This window comes from Bubalus bubalis, chromosome 1 (genome assembly GCF_019923935.1).
Source record: "Bubalus bubalis isolate 160015118507 breed Murrah chromosome 1, NDDB_SH_1, whole genome shotgun sequence".
In the NCBI taxonomy this organism is placed as follows: Eukaryota; Metazoa; Chordata; class Mammalia; order Artiodactyla; family Bovidae; genus Bubalus; species Bubalus bubalis.
Window position 1 is genome coordinate 118740776 of NC_059157.1, and position 20880 is coordinate 118761655.

The 20880-nt window shown below is 49.6% G+C and overlaps 1 protein-coding gene and 1 long non-coding RNA gene across 2 annotated transcripts; both read right to left on the bottom strand.

The window, feature by feature from the left end:
• Positions 1–3069: 3069 nt before the first annotated feature.
• On the bottom strand, positions 3070–9985 carry LOC112585162. Its single transcript, XR_003109589.3, has 3 exons — positions 9300–9985; positions 7199–7291; positions 3070–6439 (listed from the first exon to the last, which is right to left on the bottom strand). It is a non-coding gene; the product is annotated as an uncharacterized LOC112585162 (long non-coding RNA).
• Positions 9986–12941: 2956 nt separating this feature from the next.
• On the bottom strand, positions 12942–15500 carry HES1 (hes family bHLH transcription factor 1). The gene is made up of 4 exons (XM_006051524.4): positions 15096–15500; positions 14860–14955; positions 14529–14616; positions 12942–13861 (listed from the first exon to the last, which is right to left on the bottom strand). The coding sequence occupies exons 1-4, from the start codon at positions 15201–15203 to the stop codon at positions 13311–13313; spliced, it is 843 nt and encodes a 280-aa protein (XP_006051586.1). The 5' UTR covers positions 15204–15500; the 3' UTR covers positions 12942–13310.
• Between the last annotated feature and the right edge of the window lie 5380 nt (positions 15501–20880).

The following is a 20880-nucleotide window of genomic DNA, read 5'->3' on the forward strand; positions in this document are numbered from 1 at the left end:
ATCCTGGGAACAGGAACTCCCCCTTGGTCTCCAGGGAATCTGGCGAAAATCCAGGAAATGGATGGCTGCTGCTGTGGGGGCCACCCACAGGGGGACAGGGCCTTCCCAGAGCTCAGGAACCCAACATCAAGTTCTTGGGACCAGCCTGACAGTGCAGGATAGCCCAGTCTCCCTTCCTTCTCCTCTTCCCTTTCCACCTACAAGTTCACTCCAGAGTAGGGCTGGGAGAGAAGGGTACTGGGTGGGCATAGCAGGTGCTAAGACGGTTGTTGAATCAATGGTTAAAACATGAACCAGACAGAGAGGGGTAGAGGGAGACAAAGGAGGTCAGAATAAGAACTGGGCAGAGACTGGGGAGAAGGGTGGAGAAATGAGCAATTGAAAGGGGCTCTGTTTCTGAGGGCAGGTTAATGTCGACTTACAATCCATGGATCACAGCCATCTAACTGCAACATGGCATAAACAGTCTCGTAGTTCACAGGTCCATATGTATTGACCCTCATTCAGGGAGCAGGTCTCCTGGGAGGGCAATTCAGGGAACTCGGGTCTCAAAGTTGGAGGACTCCTGGGACTGTATGATCCAATGTTCCCATTTTACTGATAAAGAAACCGTAGTTAAATGAGGGCAAGTGACATTACCAAGGTCACAGTGAGTTGGGGCAAGATCCATCTCCAGGTCTGGTTCTGACTCCACCTGCACCCCTCTAGGGGATTTAAAGAGACAAGTTTTTCTTGGACCTTAAACTGATTGATGATTGTGACTCATTAGCACATGAAACTGGTCAGACCTGGCCTTTCTCTGCCTTCGCACTGGAAACCACACCCAGCCCTGGGGCTTCTTCTAACCTCTCTTCTCCCTCTGCTCTTGCCAAACTGCCTGGACTCTCCAGTCTTTCAAAAAAAAAAAAAATGTGCTCATTTTGCTTGAATCACCTCAGAGGGCCCCCTTTTGAGTTTTTTTTTATTTGTACCTGAATTCTTCAGAGATGGAGAGACTGGCGTCTCACTCTTACGTCTCTCCACAGTGACACAGCATGAGGACACAGTGGGCACTCAGTGAGGCTTCTTTCAGTGCTGCAAGGAAGCATGGAAAAGATGAAGACCAGATCTCTAGACAGCCTGTGGAGCCATGAGCTTTACAAACTTTGTTGATGGATTTTCTTAGAAAAACCCTGGAAGCCATGGTCTGGCAAGTAGAAGTGCCTTTATGTGCCTGTTAGACAAACAAAAAGTACTATTAAATCTTCATTTATACTCAGATATATGCAAAGAACAGAAGTAGGTTCTCAAAGCAATTTAGAATCAAGTCGATAGACAAGATTTAGGGAATGGGGAGTCCAGCTGGAGCAAGCTTGTGAACCCCTCCTTGTCTTTTAATATTCCTTTCCAGAGATGTAAGCACAAACTTCCTTCAATAGCAATTTATGACTTATTTCACATCCAGTCTATTTCTGGAGTTCATATCTCACATCTATAAATAGTCAAGAACAGTTGTGTGGACATGTGGACATCATGTGAATTTTGGGTTTGATGGCTCTTTAGGAGTGGGATCTGCAAAAATTACATATTCAGCTACTTAAATGTTTCAACCAAGAAGAAAAAGAAAAAAATGAGGAATGACCTTCAACTGTACTTCAAAAATGTCAGCTCAGTTGATCTTACAAGGTCATAACCAAAGTCAAGGAGGATTTTAGAGGTTTCCAGCCTTGGCTTGTTATAGCTCATAGAGTTTCTTATAATTTCAAGTAATTTCATAGGTGGCTCAAGATACAATTAAATTTACTTTAGCTGAAATGTTTATGTACACACGTATCCCATGTGATGCCTGATTATGTACATTTGACTTATATCACTATTGCTAGCAGTTGGCTTGCAGGATGATAACTACCAAGAAATCAAACAATAAGTAAACAACTCATACCCAAATGTTGCAGGTCCCTGGAATTACTTTAAAAGAAAAAAAAATATCAAATAAAAAAATAGAAAACATTTTTTTTTACAGAGAGGAAAATTACTATTAAAGGAAAGTAGTAAACAGAAGCAAAATCCCAAAAGCTTTCAATGCTTGATTATAGTTGCTCATAGTGTTTAAGGATATGTGTTCATAGTGCTTAAGGAAAATGAAGTTACATGACTTTCATTACTTGCATAAGTCACTGTGTAAGTGGGATAACGAAGATGAAGCTGGGACCTGGGTTTTAATTGTGTCAGTGAGGGCAGTGGGAGCTATGGAAGATTCAGATGGGAGGAGCAAGAAGAGGGAGCTGTGTTTTAGCAGAAATATCAGTAGTTCAATGGCAAGAGATGGACAGAATTAGAGCAAAGGCAAAAATCCAATTCTGAGGAGTAGCAATCACTGATGTGCAAAATACTGATGATACTTGAGCTGGGGTTGACACTGAGATAAGCAGTGGTTTGAGAGAGAATTATCTAAGCTCTTGGTGGATGATGATAGCAGGTAGGTGCTGGGGGAAGGGAGAAATGAAATAACCCTGAGCCTGGCTCTCTGAGGGGTGATGATCATTAGACCTTCCCATGCTTCTCTGGCCGGTATGGTAGTCATGGGCCACAGGCATCTGCTGAGCACTTGAAATGTGGCTGATCTGAATTGAGAAGTGCTCTCAGTATGACAGACACCTCTGTCAAAAACTTCAGTTCAGTTCAGTTCAGTTGCTCAGTCATGTCTGACTGCAACCCCACGGACTGCAGCACACCAGGCTTCCCTGTCCATCATCAACTCCCGGAGCTTACTCAAACTCATGTCCACTGAGTCAATGATGCCATCCAACCATCTCATCCTGTCATCCCCTTCTCCTCCTGCTTTCAATCTTTCCCAGCATCAGGGTCTTTTCAAATGAGTCAGTTCTTTGTATTAGTTCCCCAGAACAGAAAGTCAAATACCCCATTAATAATTTTGCACATGAATTACATACTGAAGTAATATTTTGGATATATTGGATTAAATATTATAATTAATATTAATGTTTCTTTGTACTTCTAAAAAATGTAGCTACTGGAACATTTTAAATCACACATTATTCTCTATTAGGCATCACTGATCCAGTGGTTTCCCATTGCTCTTAGGGTTGGACACAGATTTGTCACTGAGACCATCAAGGTCCCCTGTGACCTGCCAGCTCTCCCGAGGCTGAGTGAGGGCCCCACTCTCCTTGGTCAGCATGTTTCAGGCATGTAGCCTTGCTGTTCACCCAGCACGCCACTGCTTTTTCTTGATGCAGGACTTTCCCTGCCATGTCCCTACCCGTCATGTTCTCTCCTGAGATCTTGACTCGCTGAATCCTCCCACCTTTCACAGTCTTCTCTAGAGGACATCTCCCTCCCCAGGGCTATCTCATGCCCTACTTTAATTTCCTCAGAAGACTTCATCAGTATAGAAATTACCTTGTTAATTTCTTTGTGTAACGTTTTGTTGTCTCTTTCCTCCTGACTACAGCTTAAGTCCTTAGAAACCAGGGACCCCCTTCTGCCTTATTGTCCTTTGTAGCTCAAGGCCTGACACACAGTGGGTATACAATACATATTTGATAAATGATTGAATTGACAAATACAGAACCATGGACAAGGACTCCTGGCTAGACCAGCATAGGGTATTGGGATGATGGCTTTCAGCACATTTCCTCCTATATGGTCCACACGCCATAGCCCTCTCTAGACTGTGACTTCCTTGAAGGCCTTCGCATCTGTTCACCACTACATCTCCAGGGTTCCCAGCCCACCCCTGTGTGCAAGGTGAAAGCTCAGAAGATATCTATGGAATGAACACATGAATACAAAACCAAGGCTGGTGCCCTAGACCCCACATCTTCCTGCAGAAAACAAAGAGATTTCATCAGTTTTCTTTGAATCAGCTTCTACCTTGAATATTTCTGGTGCTTTGCGAACTGTGGAGAAGTTTTTAGTAACTGTATTCATGAAACAGCAGCAAATGACATTGGTCCTCTTTGTGGCCCTGGGTATCACAGTCAGCCATTTACAGAACTTGCCAGGTCAGCCAGAACAGACATTTTTGACCTTCACTGACCGGGTCTGCAAAATCAGGTTGGGTTTTTTGTTTGTTTGTTTTGGTTTAACTGGCCTTCCTGGCTTCAGGAGTCCCCTCCTCAGTGAGGTGTTCCCTGATCATTCATCCCAAATTAGGCCTCAGGCACACTTCTGTCCCTTCTATCACAGCACTTGATTTTAGTTGCTCCTTAGTATTTACCATGAGCTGATGTTCTCTCTTTCATTTATTTATTTTCTTTTTCGGTTGTCTTCTCCGCAGTGGGATGTGTGCACTTTGAGAGCCGAGGCCTGGCCGGTCTTGTTTGTTGTAGAAACTCTGGTGTCTGGAACGGTGTTGGCACAGAGTAGGTGCTGCATGAATCCCCGGTGAATGACTAACTAGTCAGCTGCAACCAAGAGCTGCTTTGTGGACCAGTGACCTACTGGTGCCAGACGCCCCCTCACTTCTGGTACTGCATCCTGAGCTGCAAGTGAACTCAACAAACTCTCTCTTCTGAAGAAAGAGAGAGTATTACCCTTAGGTAATACACGCTCATTGCAATCTAACACAAAACTGGGATGCAAAACACCAGTGGTCACAGACAGGAAAGAAAAGCCCAAACAAACTATACCAGGAAATTTAGCAACTGCTTTGTGGCTCGGGGGACGTTTTGCTTACAGAGACTGCATTGATCTTGTTGCAAACAGCCACATTGTCCTGGCAGCTGTTATGGTGTGGCTGCCTCCATGGATGGTACTTTGGAACCTTCTGTTACACCCTTAGACACTTATATCCACTGGTTTCTCTGGGTCATGGTGTGACTCATTCACCTACTAAAGAATGATTCCTAAACCAGCCCACACAAATATGATCTTCAAAATTGAATACTTTTCCTCTTAAAGTTTAGGATTTTCCCATTCTCTTTCTAACTTTGGGTTCTGAGAAGTTCCTGGTAGTTCATTAGTGCCGAGAGTCACTAAGCTTTACATGTAAAGAAACCTTGCCTTTGACTGCATCAATTCTGGCACTCAGTATACAGGAGGAAGGAAGGGACTTCCGGTTCTCATGCCCTGGGAGACTCGGTTACATGTCTAAGACAGAAAAGCGGGAATGAGGACAACAGATTTCCAGCAGTTCCAAAGTGGTTCTGCTATACATGTGGCAAAAGTGCATGGACTGCTGAGACTAGATCCAGGTTTAATTTGCCCTTGAAAGTCAGCAGGGAAAGGCAACCACAGAGACAGGCTTTAGGAAGTACAGCTCCATTTCTGTCCATTTCAAAGTCCGGTCCATTTCTGCAGAAAATGAGGGAAGTGTGACACTCCAGCCAGAAGAGGAGGGTTCCAGAGACCCACCTGGCTCTCTCTAGCTGCCACTTTGGCCAAACCATCTACTCCCTTTGAGACGAACTGTCCACATTTGCTACGAGGATTACATGTTCAGTCCTACTTACCTACATCGATTGCTTTTGGGATTAAATGAGGATGTTTGTGAAAGCATTTTGTGAAACTTAAATTCAAATTATTCAAATGTAAGTTGCTATTTTTATTAATATCCTCTTTCTTATTATACTAGTACTGTACACCTTCCTGAATGACTTCTGTACAGCAGCCATTGATTGTGCCACTTACGACAGGTAGAGAAAAAGTATGTTGCTTTTGCCTCCAACAGTCGCAGAGTCTGAGCTGGGGAGACAGATAAAGAAACACTCTAATCCAGTGTCATCAGTGCTGTGTTAAATGCTCCAGGAGTGGGGAAAAGGGGAGGTAGGCGTCAGAGTCAGGATTTGGAGGCCTCAAGATGGGCTTCTGGAACCAGGTGAATTGAGCAAAGTCTTGAAGGATACATAGGTAGGAGGTCTCTGGATGGAAAGTGGAGGAGGGATTCTTCCAGCACAGGGGCGGGCAGGGGGGTGGTGCTCATGGTACTGGTGCAGCTTTGCATGCCGAGGAAATGTGGATGGGGTACTGACTTCTTGTAGGCAATAAGGCAGGAGGCCAGGAGTAAACCATGTAAGTATCTCTCGTGGTGGAGGCAATAGGAAGCCTTTGGAAGTGTTTTCTCAGAGATGTGGTTGTTTGGATGTGTGGCTGAAGTGTGTGGTTGATGGTTGGAGGGAGGCAAAACTGAAGGTGAAGAAACCAGTCTGAAGGAGATGAAAGCAACGAAACTCCTGCACAAAGGCAATGACCGAGGGGAAGCTTTATGGCTCCTCGTGCCCCATGGGCGGCTGGGAGGAGACTGGTGGTGGGGTTGAGGAAGACACACTGACTGGGAAAAGAGAGGCAGGACACCTCCCGGGGTGGGGGCCTAAGGACTGTCACGTGGAGACGGCCCACAGGCAGCTGGGTCCACAGTCTGGAGCTCAGGGCAGAATCTGGGACTGAAGATACCAGATTTGATGGTCTTCATGCAGATGCCTAGTGGGTCTTCACGCTGTGGGTGATGGAGTGACAAGAGGAAAAGGACATGGATAGATTTTTCAAGTACAGTGACCTTAATGGGTGGGTCAAGGGGGAAAAGTCCCATGGTGGATGTTGAGAAGTCATCAGAGAGGCTGGAGGAAGTCAGGAGAAACATGTGCCACAGGGGTGCAGGAAGGAGGGAATTTCAGGATGGAGTCTGCACATACTCAGAACCTCACAAGTGTTGACGAGGAGAGAACAAAAGAGGGACCGTTGGATTTGTTCACTGAGGGAGGGGCACTCAGGAGTCTGGCTGCACAGGTAACAGGGAGAGAGAAAGGAGGCAGGGGGCTACTAGCTAGATTCTAGGACCCTTGGTGAAAAGGGAGGACAGCAGCCCAAGGTGGAGAGAGGGTGCAGGGTGGGGGAAGTTGGCTCTGAAAGATGGTAGAAAAATAAATGTATTTACATACAGCAGGGAAAAGTAAAAATGAGGTTGAAAATTTAGGAATAAGAGCTGATGTTCTGTGGACCACCTCCCTGGTGAAGTGGAAAAGGATCCACAGTCCCTGTGAAAGAAGGGAAGGATGGAGCCAAGTGAAGGTAAGCCTAAGGGGAGAAGGCAGGACCTGCCAGAAGGAGAGCCATTAGGACCAGAGGACTGAACAGTGGGAGAGCCTATGGCACCCAAGGAAGGAAGAGCCAATGGGGGCAGAGCATAGGTCCTCACTTTCCAGCCCAGGGACCCACCCACATCTGTCATCCCCATACTGCTTCCCATCCTACTCACATCTGGGGTGGGCAAAGTGATGCGTCATCCATCCATAGGCTCAAAAGAAAAGCAGAACCAGGCAATGGTGGCAGCAGGGGGTTCATTCAGACACTGCAGGTAGAGGGGCATTTATTTTAAAAAGAACAAGTTTCCAGAGAGAACAGTGGGAACGCTGAGGAGGGACTTACTCAGAGGAGGGAAGCACAGAGCCAAGATCTGGACTCCCAGCTGGAGGCTTTACACTAAACATGCAAACTCGATGTATTAAAAATGTTTTCCAATTTTCCATCTCTTTTACCTGATGTTCTTTCTCAGGCCTTTATCAAGTGTACTAGAAAAGCTTTTGTATACACATATATAAATGTATGTAAAACATACATATTTTAGAAAACTTAAGAATTTTGGCCTAGTTGAAAAATTTATGACATTTTGATTTCACATGTTTGACTTAGTATGAATAGAATGCTAGATTTCTAATTTAAAAAAATAGATACACAACAATTAACAGAGTTTTACTGTATAGCACAGGGAACTATAGTCAATATCTTATAATAACCTATAATGGAAAATAATATGAAAAATAATATATATGTGTAACTGAATCACCTAGCTGTGCACCTCAAACATTGTAAGTCAACTTTCTTCAATAAAATATAGTATGCTAATAAAAAATTAAGTTGAATTCAACCCCATATCAGGTTAGAGACTAGTTGCCATATCCCCAAATGATCAATTGCTCAAAATCCAGCTTCTATTTTTAAACTAGTGTATGCATGTAAATATGACTACAGCCTCAGATTTTTGATATAGGAGCTGTGCGAATATTTGAGGCAAGAATGGCATTTCAAGTTATCCTTTATGAACTTCTCCCAGCATTAAAATGTCTCTTCTTTGGATGGATACTCCCTATTTTAAACTTAAAATGCAGTCTCAACGAGATCACAGTAAAGTAGGTTCTGACTTCTCTAGATGATCATAGTTTATGCTCCTTTCCCATAGTTTATGCTCCTTTCCCATCGGCCCTTCCCCCCAACTCCAAAACAGGAAAACAAAAGTAAACCAAATGAGCCTACAGTTTCAGAGCTTTTTAGAGGCTTGTTCACCTCTATAAGGTATTAATGGCCAATTTCACAGTTACTTTGCTACATAGAGTTTCAAGGGAAATATCTATTTGATTCTGCAAGATTCTACAATATTTGTACGAAAATAATCATATGGGCCCTAATTATGGAAGAGACACAGGGAAGAATAACTCGGTGTTCGAGACCATTTGTTCTTCACAAATGTGGTGTATGGAAGCCTTCCTTTAGGATTTGTATCTCATCCCTGACCCTGAGTATCTGTTAGGTATTCGCTAAAATGAAAAAATGCCTTGAGTACTTTACTCCTAAATGTCACATAGGATTCTGCTTCTGAAACCAATTTGATATGGCTTTTACCCTCTCCTGCCCCCTTAAGGAATAATATTCCTGTTCTACATTTTGATGCCTTATTGACACATTTTTATGGGAAAAGCTAATAGAAAAAAAAAAACTTCCCTGGTGGTTCAGATGGTAAAGAATCTGCCTGCAATGTAGAAGACCAGGGTTCAATCCCTGGGTCGGGAAGATCCCCTGGAGAAGGAAATGGGAACCCACTGCAGTATTCTTGCCTCAAGAATTCCATAGACAGAGGAGCCTGGTGGGCTACAGTCCATGGGGTCACAAAGAGTTGGACACCGATGAGCAACTAACACACATTGGGGGCTTATGTGCCAAGCACCACTCCAAATGTTTTGCCTGCATTTACTCATTTCATCCTCACAATCCTATGAAATATCACCTGGGGAGGTACAAATACCACCTTATGGTACAAAGAAGGTACAGAGAAGTAATTTGCCTGGACTTACAACCTCAGCAACCTGAAGCCAGATCATGTGCTTTGGCTCTAGTTTTTGGCCTCCAAGCCAATTCATATACCTGAAAATTTCAATGCAACCATAGCAAACTTCCTGGAATTCCCCAAACTGGACTTACACATTTACCTCTGTCTGTGTTTCCCTTCCCATTCCCATCTCTTCTCTTCCTTTACCGCATCTGTCAGGTCTCCGCTTCAGGTGCCAACGCTCTGAAGACCTTACCTGGCTTACTCTCCAATCAGAATCCATCTCTTTGTTCTTAGGTGCCCTTTGTTGAAACTTTGCTGGCATGTCCCACATCAGGCCTGGGATGAATCACTTGGATGTTTGTCTATCTCCCTAGCTAAACTGAGAGCTCTGGGAGGGCAGGGGGTGAGTGGGTCTTAATGTTATCTTTTTAGCGCTTGCAGGGGGCTTGCTGGGCACTCAGTAGGTGCTAGGGTTTTCGGATATGAGAATCATTTGTTTTAAGGAGTCGCGAGGTGCCGTCGGGCGGCTGTGTCTTGTCTGGGACGACGGTGTGGGCTGAGCCGCCCTGGTCCGGCCGCTCTCCACGCCGGCCCCCACCCGCCCTGGCCTGGCTTGCCGCTTGGCAGGGCTCCGGCGGCCGCGAGGGCCTCTGCTGCCCCGACACTGGCCTCGGCCCAGTTTCCCGGCTTCTAAATGCGGCCCAGAGCTACCGGGGGAACTGGAAAAACACTGGCAGGAGGCCCCACCCCCGGGCCCGGCGGGTCGGGCGGCCGCGTTTCTGCGGCTAAGGGCCTGCTGCTTGGGAGGCGCTGGGGCCCCGGGCGGGGAAGCGGGGGAGGCGGCCGGGCGCGGGCGGCTGCCTGCCTGTCAGCGGGAGCGGGCGCGGGCTCGTGTGTCAGCGGCTCCCTCCTCCCTCTCCCCCCGCCACCGCCGGCCGGGCCTCCCGGCCTCCCGCCGCCGCCGCCGCCGCCCGCTCCCCCCGCGGCCTGGCAGGCTGCCGGCTGCACAGGCGGGGGTTCGCGCCGTTCTCACGACCTCTCAGGTTGCCTGAGCTCATCTGGGAGCTATTCATTTCCTGCCAGAAAGCAGCCGGGCCTGCTAAGCAAACCACCTTGGCCGCAGGGCCGCCGGGGCTGGCCCGGCGTGGCCGCCCCGGCCTGCTCCCCGCCCGGGCCGCGAGCCGCTGCGGCCTCCCTGGAACCCCCGGCGGCCCCGGCGGGCGCGCGGCGGGGGCAGCTTGGCCGCCCATCTGGTTGCACTTAGGAGCCGGGGAGGAAGCTAGCAGCGGGTTGTTACCGGCCAAGGGGTGTGGGAAAAGTTAATTGACTTTAATGACAGGTTTCCCGGGACGGCGGTGACGATGAGGGGGTCCAACTTAACCCCTAGGTCCCCACTCCAGCAACACGTGGGATGGAATGGGGCGCGCGGAGGGGGCGCTCCTCCCAGTCGCGGCAACTTGCTACTTAGAGAAGGATCCCGACTCTAGACCTAGGAGAGCCAACCACCCCCCGCCCCGCTTCCAGTTCAGCGCCTTTCCAGCTCCGGATGCTGCCGGGCACGGCGGGGGGCCCGAGCCCGGGAGGGTCTCCATTGAGAGGCTAATGCAAGCGGCGGCAAGGCCGGCGGCCCGCATCCGGACATGGAGATTGGAGCCGCACCTTATCGGGAGCCACCGGCACCGCCCCGGGGCGGAGGAGAGGGGCTGCTGGGTGCGACTCAAGATTGTGTAATTAGTTCTGGCCCGAAGGATCCTGATGTGGGCTAGACTGAAGCTTCTCCTCTCCCCCAGCTAATTACTGCCCAAAGAGCCTGGGTGCAGGAGAGTACAGGGCGTCAGAAGTAAATACACTCTTTTCACGGACTTGGAGATGTCCCGGAGAAGGGAAATGACTCACCCAAAGAGATACAGTGAGGTTGACGGCAGAACCGGCATAAGAGCCTGAAAATCCCCACTGGGGCCTAGGGTCCCCCCTTTCTTTTCGTTTTGTACGGAAATGCCTCATCTATTAGTTTAAACACAAATTTCGGGGGGGAAAAGACCACTTTCAAACTACAAATTATTTTCAAACGAACAAATGTTTACGTCTTTTAACATTATCACGCCCCTCAATATCTGTGTACTTTTAATATTAATAAAAATCCGCTTTTTCCCGTTGTTCCCCTACAGCACAGGGAAGATGAAGAGATTGAGTTTTGAGTTGATTTAATGATTGCACTGTGTGTGTGTCAATTTTTAAGAATATAAATATTTTTATAAAAATGAGATCCTGTTGTCTCCCTTATTTCTACCAGGACACTTCCAGTGGAGCCAGAGGACAGATTTACCAAGTGAAGCATTTGAGCTTCACTTGTGTCTTAAAAGAGCAATTGTTATTATGTCTGTGTTTAAACAGGAGAGAAATGGCAGGAAAATGATATGATAAAGAAGGGTGTGTGTGTATGTCTATTTCTTTGGTGGGAATGTATGTTGAGCACCTTTCACAGAGGCAAAATGAGGCAAGTAGGAGCCAAAATCTTTAAAGTATTTTTTAAACCTTTCACTCTAGATCTGAAGCTGGATGGAAGCTATTTGAGTAGAAAACTGACTGCTGTCTGCTAGATCATTCCAGTGATAGAGCCGCTCTCCACACTGGCCTGTGGGAAAGGCCAGCCAGGCAGGGGAGAGGTAAAGCTTTTGAAATAAGACAGAAAATCGTTGGCTTTATCTTTGTTAGGAAAGCTTCAAAGATTGATCTCTCCCGCCTCATCCTTCTCCTCCCAGAAGCCCTTCTAAGAGAAGGGGGGGTGGGGGCGGTGAGAGCAGGCTGGCGGGAGGGGCCGGGCCGGGAGGAGGACTGGCCGGCGGTGCGGGAGGAGGGCGCGCCCGCCAGACCCACAGCGCGGCTGATGTGTCTGGTCTCGCAGGGCTCGTGGTTTTCATTTCCCCAACACCTGGATGCAGTCAAACACCTGGCCAAATCTGACAAAATCTGACAAGCCTTTGTGATGGGATTTGGAAGAAATTCCCTGCAGATCCTGGCACAGTTTAAAGCTGTCCGCTTTGAGTTAGGACTTGTTAAGGAGGGTTATGTGAGCTGAAACCCGAGACAACCCTTTTGCTTCTATCTGGAGCCCACATCTTGCCTGGAAATGGGGCATGACCAAGCAAAGGGGTCGCTTGCTGTTTGTATTAAAAGGGGAAGATGGCCTGTGTGCTTGCCAGGACGGCCTCCACATGCTTTCTCTATTAGAGCCAAGCACAGAAACTTATCAAAAACATATGTCCGGTGTTAATCATCTGGACTGGGGCTCCACTTGGGAGTCTAACTAGCTGTTCCTTGGCAGAAGGAATCTGTTGACCTTCTCAGCTTGCTTGAAGAGGGTGCAGAGAGGCATTTCAAACTTTTAGGTGCTGGTACAGAAAATGTCTAGCTGCAAGGATTGACTAATTAGATAAAGACTCCAACACTTGAAGGCTGGAGCTGCAGCTATGAAGACGGTTTTTACTTGGATGCTGGTGAGATACCCTAGGGCAGGAGCCACCCTTAAATGTGCAGTGGGGACCTAGTACTGGGTTGATTAACTTCATGAATTCAGCCCCCTTCCATCTTCCTCAGGAGCCAGTATGAGAACCAGGACTGAATGACTTTACCCACCTGCAACTAAAAAGGTTTTTGAAATCTTTTAAGAGACTGACCACAAATTGACCAAGGAAGCCATAACAGATGGGTTCTCACAAATGAAATGGAATTTAGCTCAAGGAGCCATGGTAAAAGGCTTGATGGGTTTTTTTAAATTTTCTTTTAATAACAAAAGGAGCCAATTCCTAAATTCTCAGATTATGTGTAATTCAAATTCTGGCAAGACCTTCATTTTTACATATTCTGAAATAATCAATTCTAAGACATAAGAGCCTTCACTCTTTTTACTTTTATTATATTTTCTCAAATAAACTTCCCAAAAGGAAGATATTTTAAGAGCATTTTCAAACGTCTTTGGCATCACATAAAAAAGAAATCTCGTGTAAAAAACGAAATGTCATCTGAACTTTTATCATACAAAGGCGCAATCCAATATGAACATATAAAATATATACAAATATAGTGCATGGTCAGTCACTTAATACAGCTCTCTACAAAAAAGTAACTTTAGAAATTAAAAAAAAAAAGTAACCACTTAATCTCAAAAGTCCTCCCTTCTCTCTCATGGTCCAAGTTCCTGTTTATCATCGTGAGGGAAGAGAGATGGTTTGGGGAATTTAGGGGGAGCGGTGGCCTAAGCCCCTCAGTTCCGCCACGGTCTCCACATGGAGTCTGCCGTGAGAGAGGGGCCGCTGGAAGGTGACACTGCGTTGGGGCCCACCGAGGTCCCGCTGTTGCTGGTGTAGACTGGGATGACTGGGCCGCTGTGAGCGAAGGCCCCATTGGGGATGAGGAAGGCAAACTGGCCGTCCGGAGCCGGCACCACCTGGAAGCCGCCGAACACCTTAGCCGCCTCTCCAGCAGGGCTGCCCAGCTTGCAGGGCGCGCCGCCGGGAGGGGGCGCCGCACCCCCGGGGATCGGCACGAGCGGCGGCGGCGGCGCGAACGGCGCGTGCTGCGGGCCGCCAGGTCCTGGCGGGGGCGGCGGTGGCGCCTGCAAGGCGGGGTGCGGCTGCCCTGGGTAGGTCATGGCGTTGATCTGGGTCATACAGTTGGCCAGGTGGCCGAGCAGTCGGGTGCGCACCTCGGTGTTAACGCCCTCACACGTGGACAGGAAGCGGGTCACCTCGTTCATGCACTCGCTGAAGCCGGCGCGGTACTTCCCCAGCACGCTCGGGTCTGTGCTTAGCGCGGCTGCGGGCCAGAAGGAGACGGATGGGTCACCGAACGGCCCTGGCCCCGAAGCCACCGCCTCCGCCCTGGGAGGTCCCGGCGGCGCGCCTCCCTGACCACCCGCCCGCGGAACTGCCTCTGGGTAGCTGGTTGGGTTTAGAAAAACCATCCACCTCTCCACACTAGCTTGGCGACCGACCCCGAGACGCTCCCTCTTCATTCCCTGTAGCTTCATTTAACCTGATCTGAAGCCTGAAATGTGCCTCCTCCCCACCCCTGCGCAATGTGACCTTGGATAGTGCCCCTTCCCCCCTCTTCTGCACCATCCGAGCCTTATATCCCCTTATGTAGCGGGCGAGGAGGGCGTGCTAAACTAGATGACCCCAGGCTCCACGCAGCTTAAAAACCACCACGGTTCTAAATCTTTTCACCCCCATCCGCTTCCCCCACTGCCAAGCCGCCCGCCGTCCGCCGCCCTCGCCACTACAACCTCTCTCCCTCCCTTTCCGGAACAGTAACAACTTGGAGTTGTGGCTATAAATAAGCCCCAGACCGTGGGAACGCAAGAGTGAGCCAAGGCAGTAAAATGTAGCTGAATGCCTCTCACAACCACGGGCGGAAGTCTGGAAGAAATCACCGCGGGGCGAGAGGGACGCCCGCAGAGGGGGACGCGGCGAGCCGCTCTCACCCGTCATCTGTGCCCGCTGCAGGTTCCGGAGGTGTTTCACTGTCATTTCCAGAATGTCCGCCTTCTCCAGCTTGGAATGCCGCGAACTCTGCACAGAAGAGGAGGCAAAGGACGAAAGTGAGAGCCTCGCCAGAGGCCTCGGAATGGTGGGGGTCCGTCCCTCCCCCCGGCCACGGCGGCGACAGCCCTAGACCTCGGCTAGAGGGGCCCAGCTCTCCCGCCTCTGAGAATGCTGTGCAGGCAGGGAAGACCCCGCAGGCAAGGGGATTTCATTCTTAATACCTGGGAGATAGAGGAGAAAAAAAAAAAAAAGGCAGAATTACCCACTTACATCTTTTTTAAGAGCATCCAAAATCAGTGTTTTTAGCTGGCTCAGACTTTCATTTATTCTTGCTCTTCGTCTTTTCTCCATGATAGGCTTTGATGACTGTAAAGAAAAAATTTTAAAAAGAGCGCTTGAGTTCCCATGGGACCTGCCATTTCTCCCCGCGATTTTAAGGGAGAAAAGAGCCCCCAACCCCGACTTAATTTCTTGGGGGTGCAGGGAAATACAGGTACTGCCCTTACCTTTCTGTGCTCAGATGCTGTCTTTGGTTTATCCGGTGTCGTGTTGACACTGGCTGGGGTAGCAGCCACCGGGGACGAGGAGTTTTTCTCCATTATATCAGCTGGCATTTTCTTTTTCTTTTTTTTTAATCCCTAGAGAATTTTATTTTTGGAGTTCTTCACACACAAAAAAAATTGTCTTGCTTATGTCCCTTTTACTTTATACTTTCTCAAAACTACTGAGCAAGTGCTGAGGGTTTATTATAATATCTTATGGCTACTTGGTGATCGGTAGCGCAATTCCAGGACCAAGGAGAGAGGTAGACTGGGGATTCCGCTGTTATCAGCACCAGCTCCGGATCCTGTGTGATCCCCAGGCCCTGGCGGCCTCTATATATATCTGGGACTGCACGCGAACGGCTCGTGTGAAACTTCCCAAACTTTCTTTCCCACAGTAACTTTCAGCCAATGGGAGGAGGAGACACGCGGCACCGCTCGTGGACCGCGCCCCCCCATTGGCCGCCAGGCACAAGGCCTGGCGGCCAATGGCGCGCGCCTGAGCCCGGGGCACCAGAGGCTACAACGTCAATCAAAAGGATTTTAACCCTTTGCTACTCTCCCTGCTGGCCTTTGCTTTAGAAAGGATTTTTCCGCATTGGGTTCGCTCTAGTCTAGTTTCTTTCTCTTGGGGCTTCGGCCTTTGCTCTTTATTTCCTTTCATATGTAATAGAGCTGCTTTGCCACTAATAAGTTCATTTGAAATATATATATTTTAAAAGGTTTAGAAGGACAGGGGTTAAAGGTTATAAATGCAGTGGTTAGAACGGGGGAATGTGTGTAAGTCAGGGTGTGAGTTACGAAAAGATCTAAGTGATTTCCCTCTCAGACTCCGCACGTTCGGGGGGGAGGGGGGGTGAAAGTTGACCGTGCAAAAAAAGGACAAAAAAATTTTCCTTTTGCATGCAGAAAAGGAAAATGTGCCTCCATCTTACACTTGCAGATTTTTCAGAGCAAGGTGGTTTTCGATCCCCGCACCCCTCCCCCGGTCCGTCCCTCATTTCTCCTCTGGAGTTGGGGGCCTTGGACCCCGCGCTTCCCCAGGAAACAATCAGAATAATTTCCAACTGAGCAGAAAGGAAATGGAATTTCAGATGAAAGATTAACAAGGGGGGCTTTGACGGCAATGCCTCCAGGACGCACGCACGTCCTTGCCACACTTTCCCTTTCCACCCGCCGCCTCTTGGTTCTGCAGCGCGCCGAGGCGGCCTGCCGAGCGGCAGCCTCTCCCTCCTTCCCGCCCCGCGGGCGGCCAGGGCAGCCTCGGCACCCGGCGCGCGCGGGCCCTTTAAGAGCTACACCAGCCGAGCTGCAGTTTGACATCAGCCGGCCGGCGAGGGCGCGCCTGGAGCCGGAGCACGTGCCAGGATGTTTTATTGCCGCCGCGACTGCGGCCGGGCCGGGAGGATGTGTGTGTGCGTGTGTGTGTGAGTGTGTGTGCGCGCGCCCCGGGGGCAGGGAGGCGGGGGGCGGCGGCGGGCGGCGGGGCGCGGGGGCTGGTTCCTGGTCCCCGGGAGAAGCCAAGAAGGTAAATAGCAGCTGCTGTGCTCGAGCCTGGGAAAACCCCGCCCCCTGCGCCTGGCCTGGGCTCATTGGCGCGCGCTGCGTGTGGGGTGTGTGTGTGTGTGTCCGGGCCCCCCCCCCCCCACCTCCTCCGGCCCCCGCCGGGCCTGGAATCCGAGGGGGCGGCGGGCTGGGAGTCCAGCCCAGGCGCTGACCAACCGCCCCCCACCCCCCCACAACTGCCCCCGGGCCAAGGTCAGCCCTTCCGGGCGGGGAACGCACGCCCTGGGGTGGAGAGTGGGGAATTATTCCAACCCCCCTCCACCCCTGATTTCGGGCTTGAGGTTTTAACTCCGCCGAAAGCCTCACTAGCAACAGCCCGGGGGACGGGTGGGGGCCTTCTTGTTTGCTCCCTGCCCTGGCCCTCCCTCCCCCCGCGGGGCCCCCGGCGCCCGCCGTGGTCACGAGATGCCTGACCGCACTTAGGAAGCGGCCGGGTCAGCCTCCTGCCTCCGCTCGGCGGCTGCGGTTAAAGCGGCTTCGCGCCGCCCGCCTTCTCTCCGAGTCCAGGGAGGCCGGGCAGCTCCCCCTCGTTGCACCCGGGAGGCCGCCGGCGGGCGGCCGGGAGGAGGCGGGCGGCGCGGGCGGCTGCGTGCTGCCGGCTGGCCGGGCCGCGCGCCGGGAGGAGCCGCCGCCGCCGCCGCCGCCGGGTGCCACGTGGCGGGCGCCGGGCCGGGAGCGCCAGGGCTCTGGCGGCGGCCTCCCTGGGGGATTTGCCGCGCAGGGCGGGCGACGCGCACTGCCCCGGCCGGCCGCCGTCGCCCCCGCCGCCTCCCACCCGCTTGCCCGCCTGCCCGGGTCGCCAGCCCCCGCGCCCCCACCCCTTCGCCCTTCCCGCCGCCCAGGAGCTCGGGGAGCTGCTCGGGCGGCTCGGGGCAGCCCAGGAGCCGAACGCGTCTTGTTTGATGTCGGCTCCCACCCCACCCCCTCCCAGTTCTCCAGGCTTAGAGGCCGCCGGAGGCCTGGCACACATTTCTCAGTCACTTCATTCCTTCCTTCCTCTGAGCTCCCCACTGAGATAATGTTGTAAATGATTTCACCAGATCTGGTCCCGGATGAGATTCAGCGGTTCCTGGCTCTGGGTGACCTTGGGCAAGCCCCTCTCTTTCTTTCATTACAGGACGCATGCTCTGTGCCAGACACAGTGTTAAACCCTGGGATTACCACGAGAGATACAGTGGCAGCCTGCAAGGAACTGATGGTCAACTCTGGAGGCAGACAGACTGATTTTCTGATTGATGACGGAAGCATTCCTTTATTACTATTCTTTTCTCTTAGAGCTTGGGTGATGGCCCAAGAGATCAGGAGAACCTAAAAGAAACGTTGAACCACGTCTGTATGGGCAACACTATTGGTGGTCTATATGGGGGAGAGGGACAGGGATGAATATAATATTAATAGTTTTTGTCCACAGGAAGCCTAGGGCAGAGAGATACTGTACCTTTATGTGCAGCTGACATCTGCCTATTTTCCCATATATTCCTTTGGTAGATCCTAGGTTCAAGAGAGACAGTTATGTGTCTAGATAAAAGTAAAATGCTGTGAAGGTTTAGGATAATTGATTGACTCATAAATTGGGGTATCCTGAAAAACTTCCTGGAGGAGGTGGCCTGTGCTTTGTATATTAAAAAATGGGTAGGATTAGGGCATTGGAGATGTGGTGAGTCATGGGGCTGGAAAGGATGATGGTACCTATGGCATCAACAGCCTAGACTTTGAAACTTGAGGTCTTTACTCAAGGAACATGATCTGGAGCCCAGGCTGTGTGACAGGCAAGAGTGTGAGAAGCCACTGGAGGAGGAGGCTTGAGTCCCTTAAACATCTTACTAAAGACTTACCTTTACACAATGGAGAGCTGTGAAATGCTCTTGAGCAGAAAAGGGACATCAGAGTTCTCCTTTAGGAAGATGGTTCTGGCAAAAGAATGGAGAGTGATTTGCAAAGTTTGAAGGCAGAGGGCCCAGTTAGGAGGTTCAAGGCAGTAAAGGAGGTTCCTAGGTAACAGGTGTAGACTGACACCCGGAAGCACCTGCCTAGAACCAGCTCACCTGGGCATTGACTGCACATTGTCCAGTGATCCAAGTTTTGCAGAAACCTGCTACCCTTTACTGCAGTGTTCCCCCACAACCTGGAATCTAACGCAGGAATCATTGTGACTGGGACCTTATTTACCTTCCAAGCCTCATTTTCATCTTCCAGAATAGCCCTCAAGTCTGCAGCCAAATCTGTACCTCATTGCAGGCTGAGTTTACTTACTCTCGCCCCTTGGGTTCCTCTCTGGGAATTGTGTTTGTGTGTGTGTGTTCTTAACACACTGCAGAGTGGGCTGTGTCCCACCACATTCTGAAGAAATGATGAACAATGCCTCTTTTGTTGACCTGCAACCTGGGCCAGTGGGGTAGGGCTTTTCTTTCTTATTTTAAGCAGATGGAAAAGTGGTGATGACAGAAAACTGTCTGTTGCTTTTGAAAAAGTGGAGTTTCCCTGTGTGTTTGACATCTTCTTGGTGAAAGGTGATGAGCCTGTGAAGTTACCTGGCTTTCTGCTATGCAAACTTTTCAAGCTTCTTAAAATGCTTCTGCTCAGCATCTGACTTTTTAAAAACTGCATAAATACTCTGACCCAGATTCTTCCAAGGAAAGAAAATCTTCCTTGGGAAGCTTGTTAACCCTTTCTGGCTTCCCTCCAGATCTATGAGAACCAGTGACTTCCTCTATTAAACTTTTCTATGACATTGAATGCTGTCTGCTCTTGAGCCCTAATTAACTAACCGGGTATACCACCCACTGTCCCTTCCAGCCTAAGAACCTTTTTTTCTCTCCCATTTCTGTCCTCTCCTTGGAATTTGGCACCCTGAAGGTGCATGGAGAATGTTGAACATAGTCAAGTTATGGTCTCACTGCAGTGCCTAAAAAAGCCTCACTGGTCAAATAGTTAATCAACAACTCGTTTATTGCCACTTTAGGAGTGCTTACACTGGTAGAATGAGCAAATAGTTTAAACACACACACATATTTTCAGATAGTTGGTCAAAATTTTGCCATGAATTTGTTTCTAGGCCAGATAAACAAACAAACAAACCTGTGACATCCTAGCCCTCATCCCAGTCATTCAAGAAGAAAGTCTCCTCGCAAATGGGCTTAGAAACTGTTTTTCAGCATCTTTATCCTGGGCAGTGAAAATAACACCAACGGGAGACTCTCTACACCTTCTCAAATGGGAAATCAAGTTCCTACACTCAAGAAGAACCTTTTCGGTTTGGAAAGCTCTTCTTAGAAAAAGTCTTCATTTTTCCATCTTCCTTGTCTCCTCCCCCCTCCAAAGCACAGAGAAAATTGAAACTTGTTCATCAGAGGATGTCACTTCTTTGATCCCCCTTTGAGACAAGCAAGACACCAGGAATCTTGCCCACTGTATCATGCCCAGGGGCATCACAATCAGGGGCTGCTGTTTGTCTCCTCCCTTTCTGCCCCATGAAGGTTGATTTTTCTCCATCTTATTGCATCACCTGTTTGCTTTAAACCATAAAACAAATAACCACATCTCTAGTGAGACTCCCCTTTGTCCCTGGGTATCATAAAGGTCTGTGGGTTTTGTTTAAAGCTAAAGAAAGGAGAAAGAGTGAGAGAAGAAGAAAAAAGGTATTTTGCCTGAGGGCTTGAAGCTTTTTTTCCCCACTCTTTTCCTCCGCTTGACTGACTTTCTCACACTCAGATTCCCTGCAGCCTGCCAGGAACGTGGTAGCTGCCCTGCCAAGGGCTATCCTGGGAAGACTATTGAAAGAGCTTTGAGTAAGTACACACTAGGCGGATTTTCCCCTCCCCTCCATACCTGCTCCGCACCTGTACAGGGAGCAGTCCCACACCTATCACCTGATCGCAGCCCTTTCAGAGACCGTGAGAAAAATAAAGACCAGGATAGAAGAGATGTTTGTCTCTGTAGGGCTGCAGCCAGCTCTCTGCAGTCCAAGTGCCCAGAAACAGCACATTCCTGGCTTGGTGTGCATGCGTGTTTGCCCGCGAGCGTGTTAGGTGGGGGCACTGAGAAGGGGAGGGAAGCCAGGCATCACCTGCATAATGTAATGACTGCCTGGCTGCCTCTGTCTTCTGGCATCTGCCTGACTGGTGGTTTTGCGATCCTTTACTAGAATCATTATTATGGTACTTCCAGATTAGAGTCCATATGC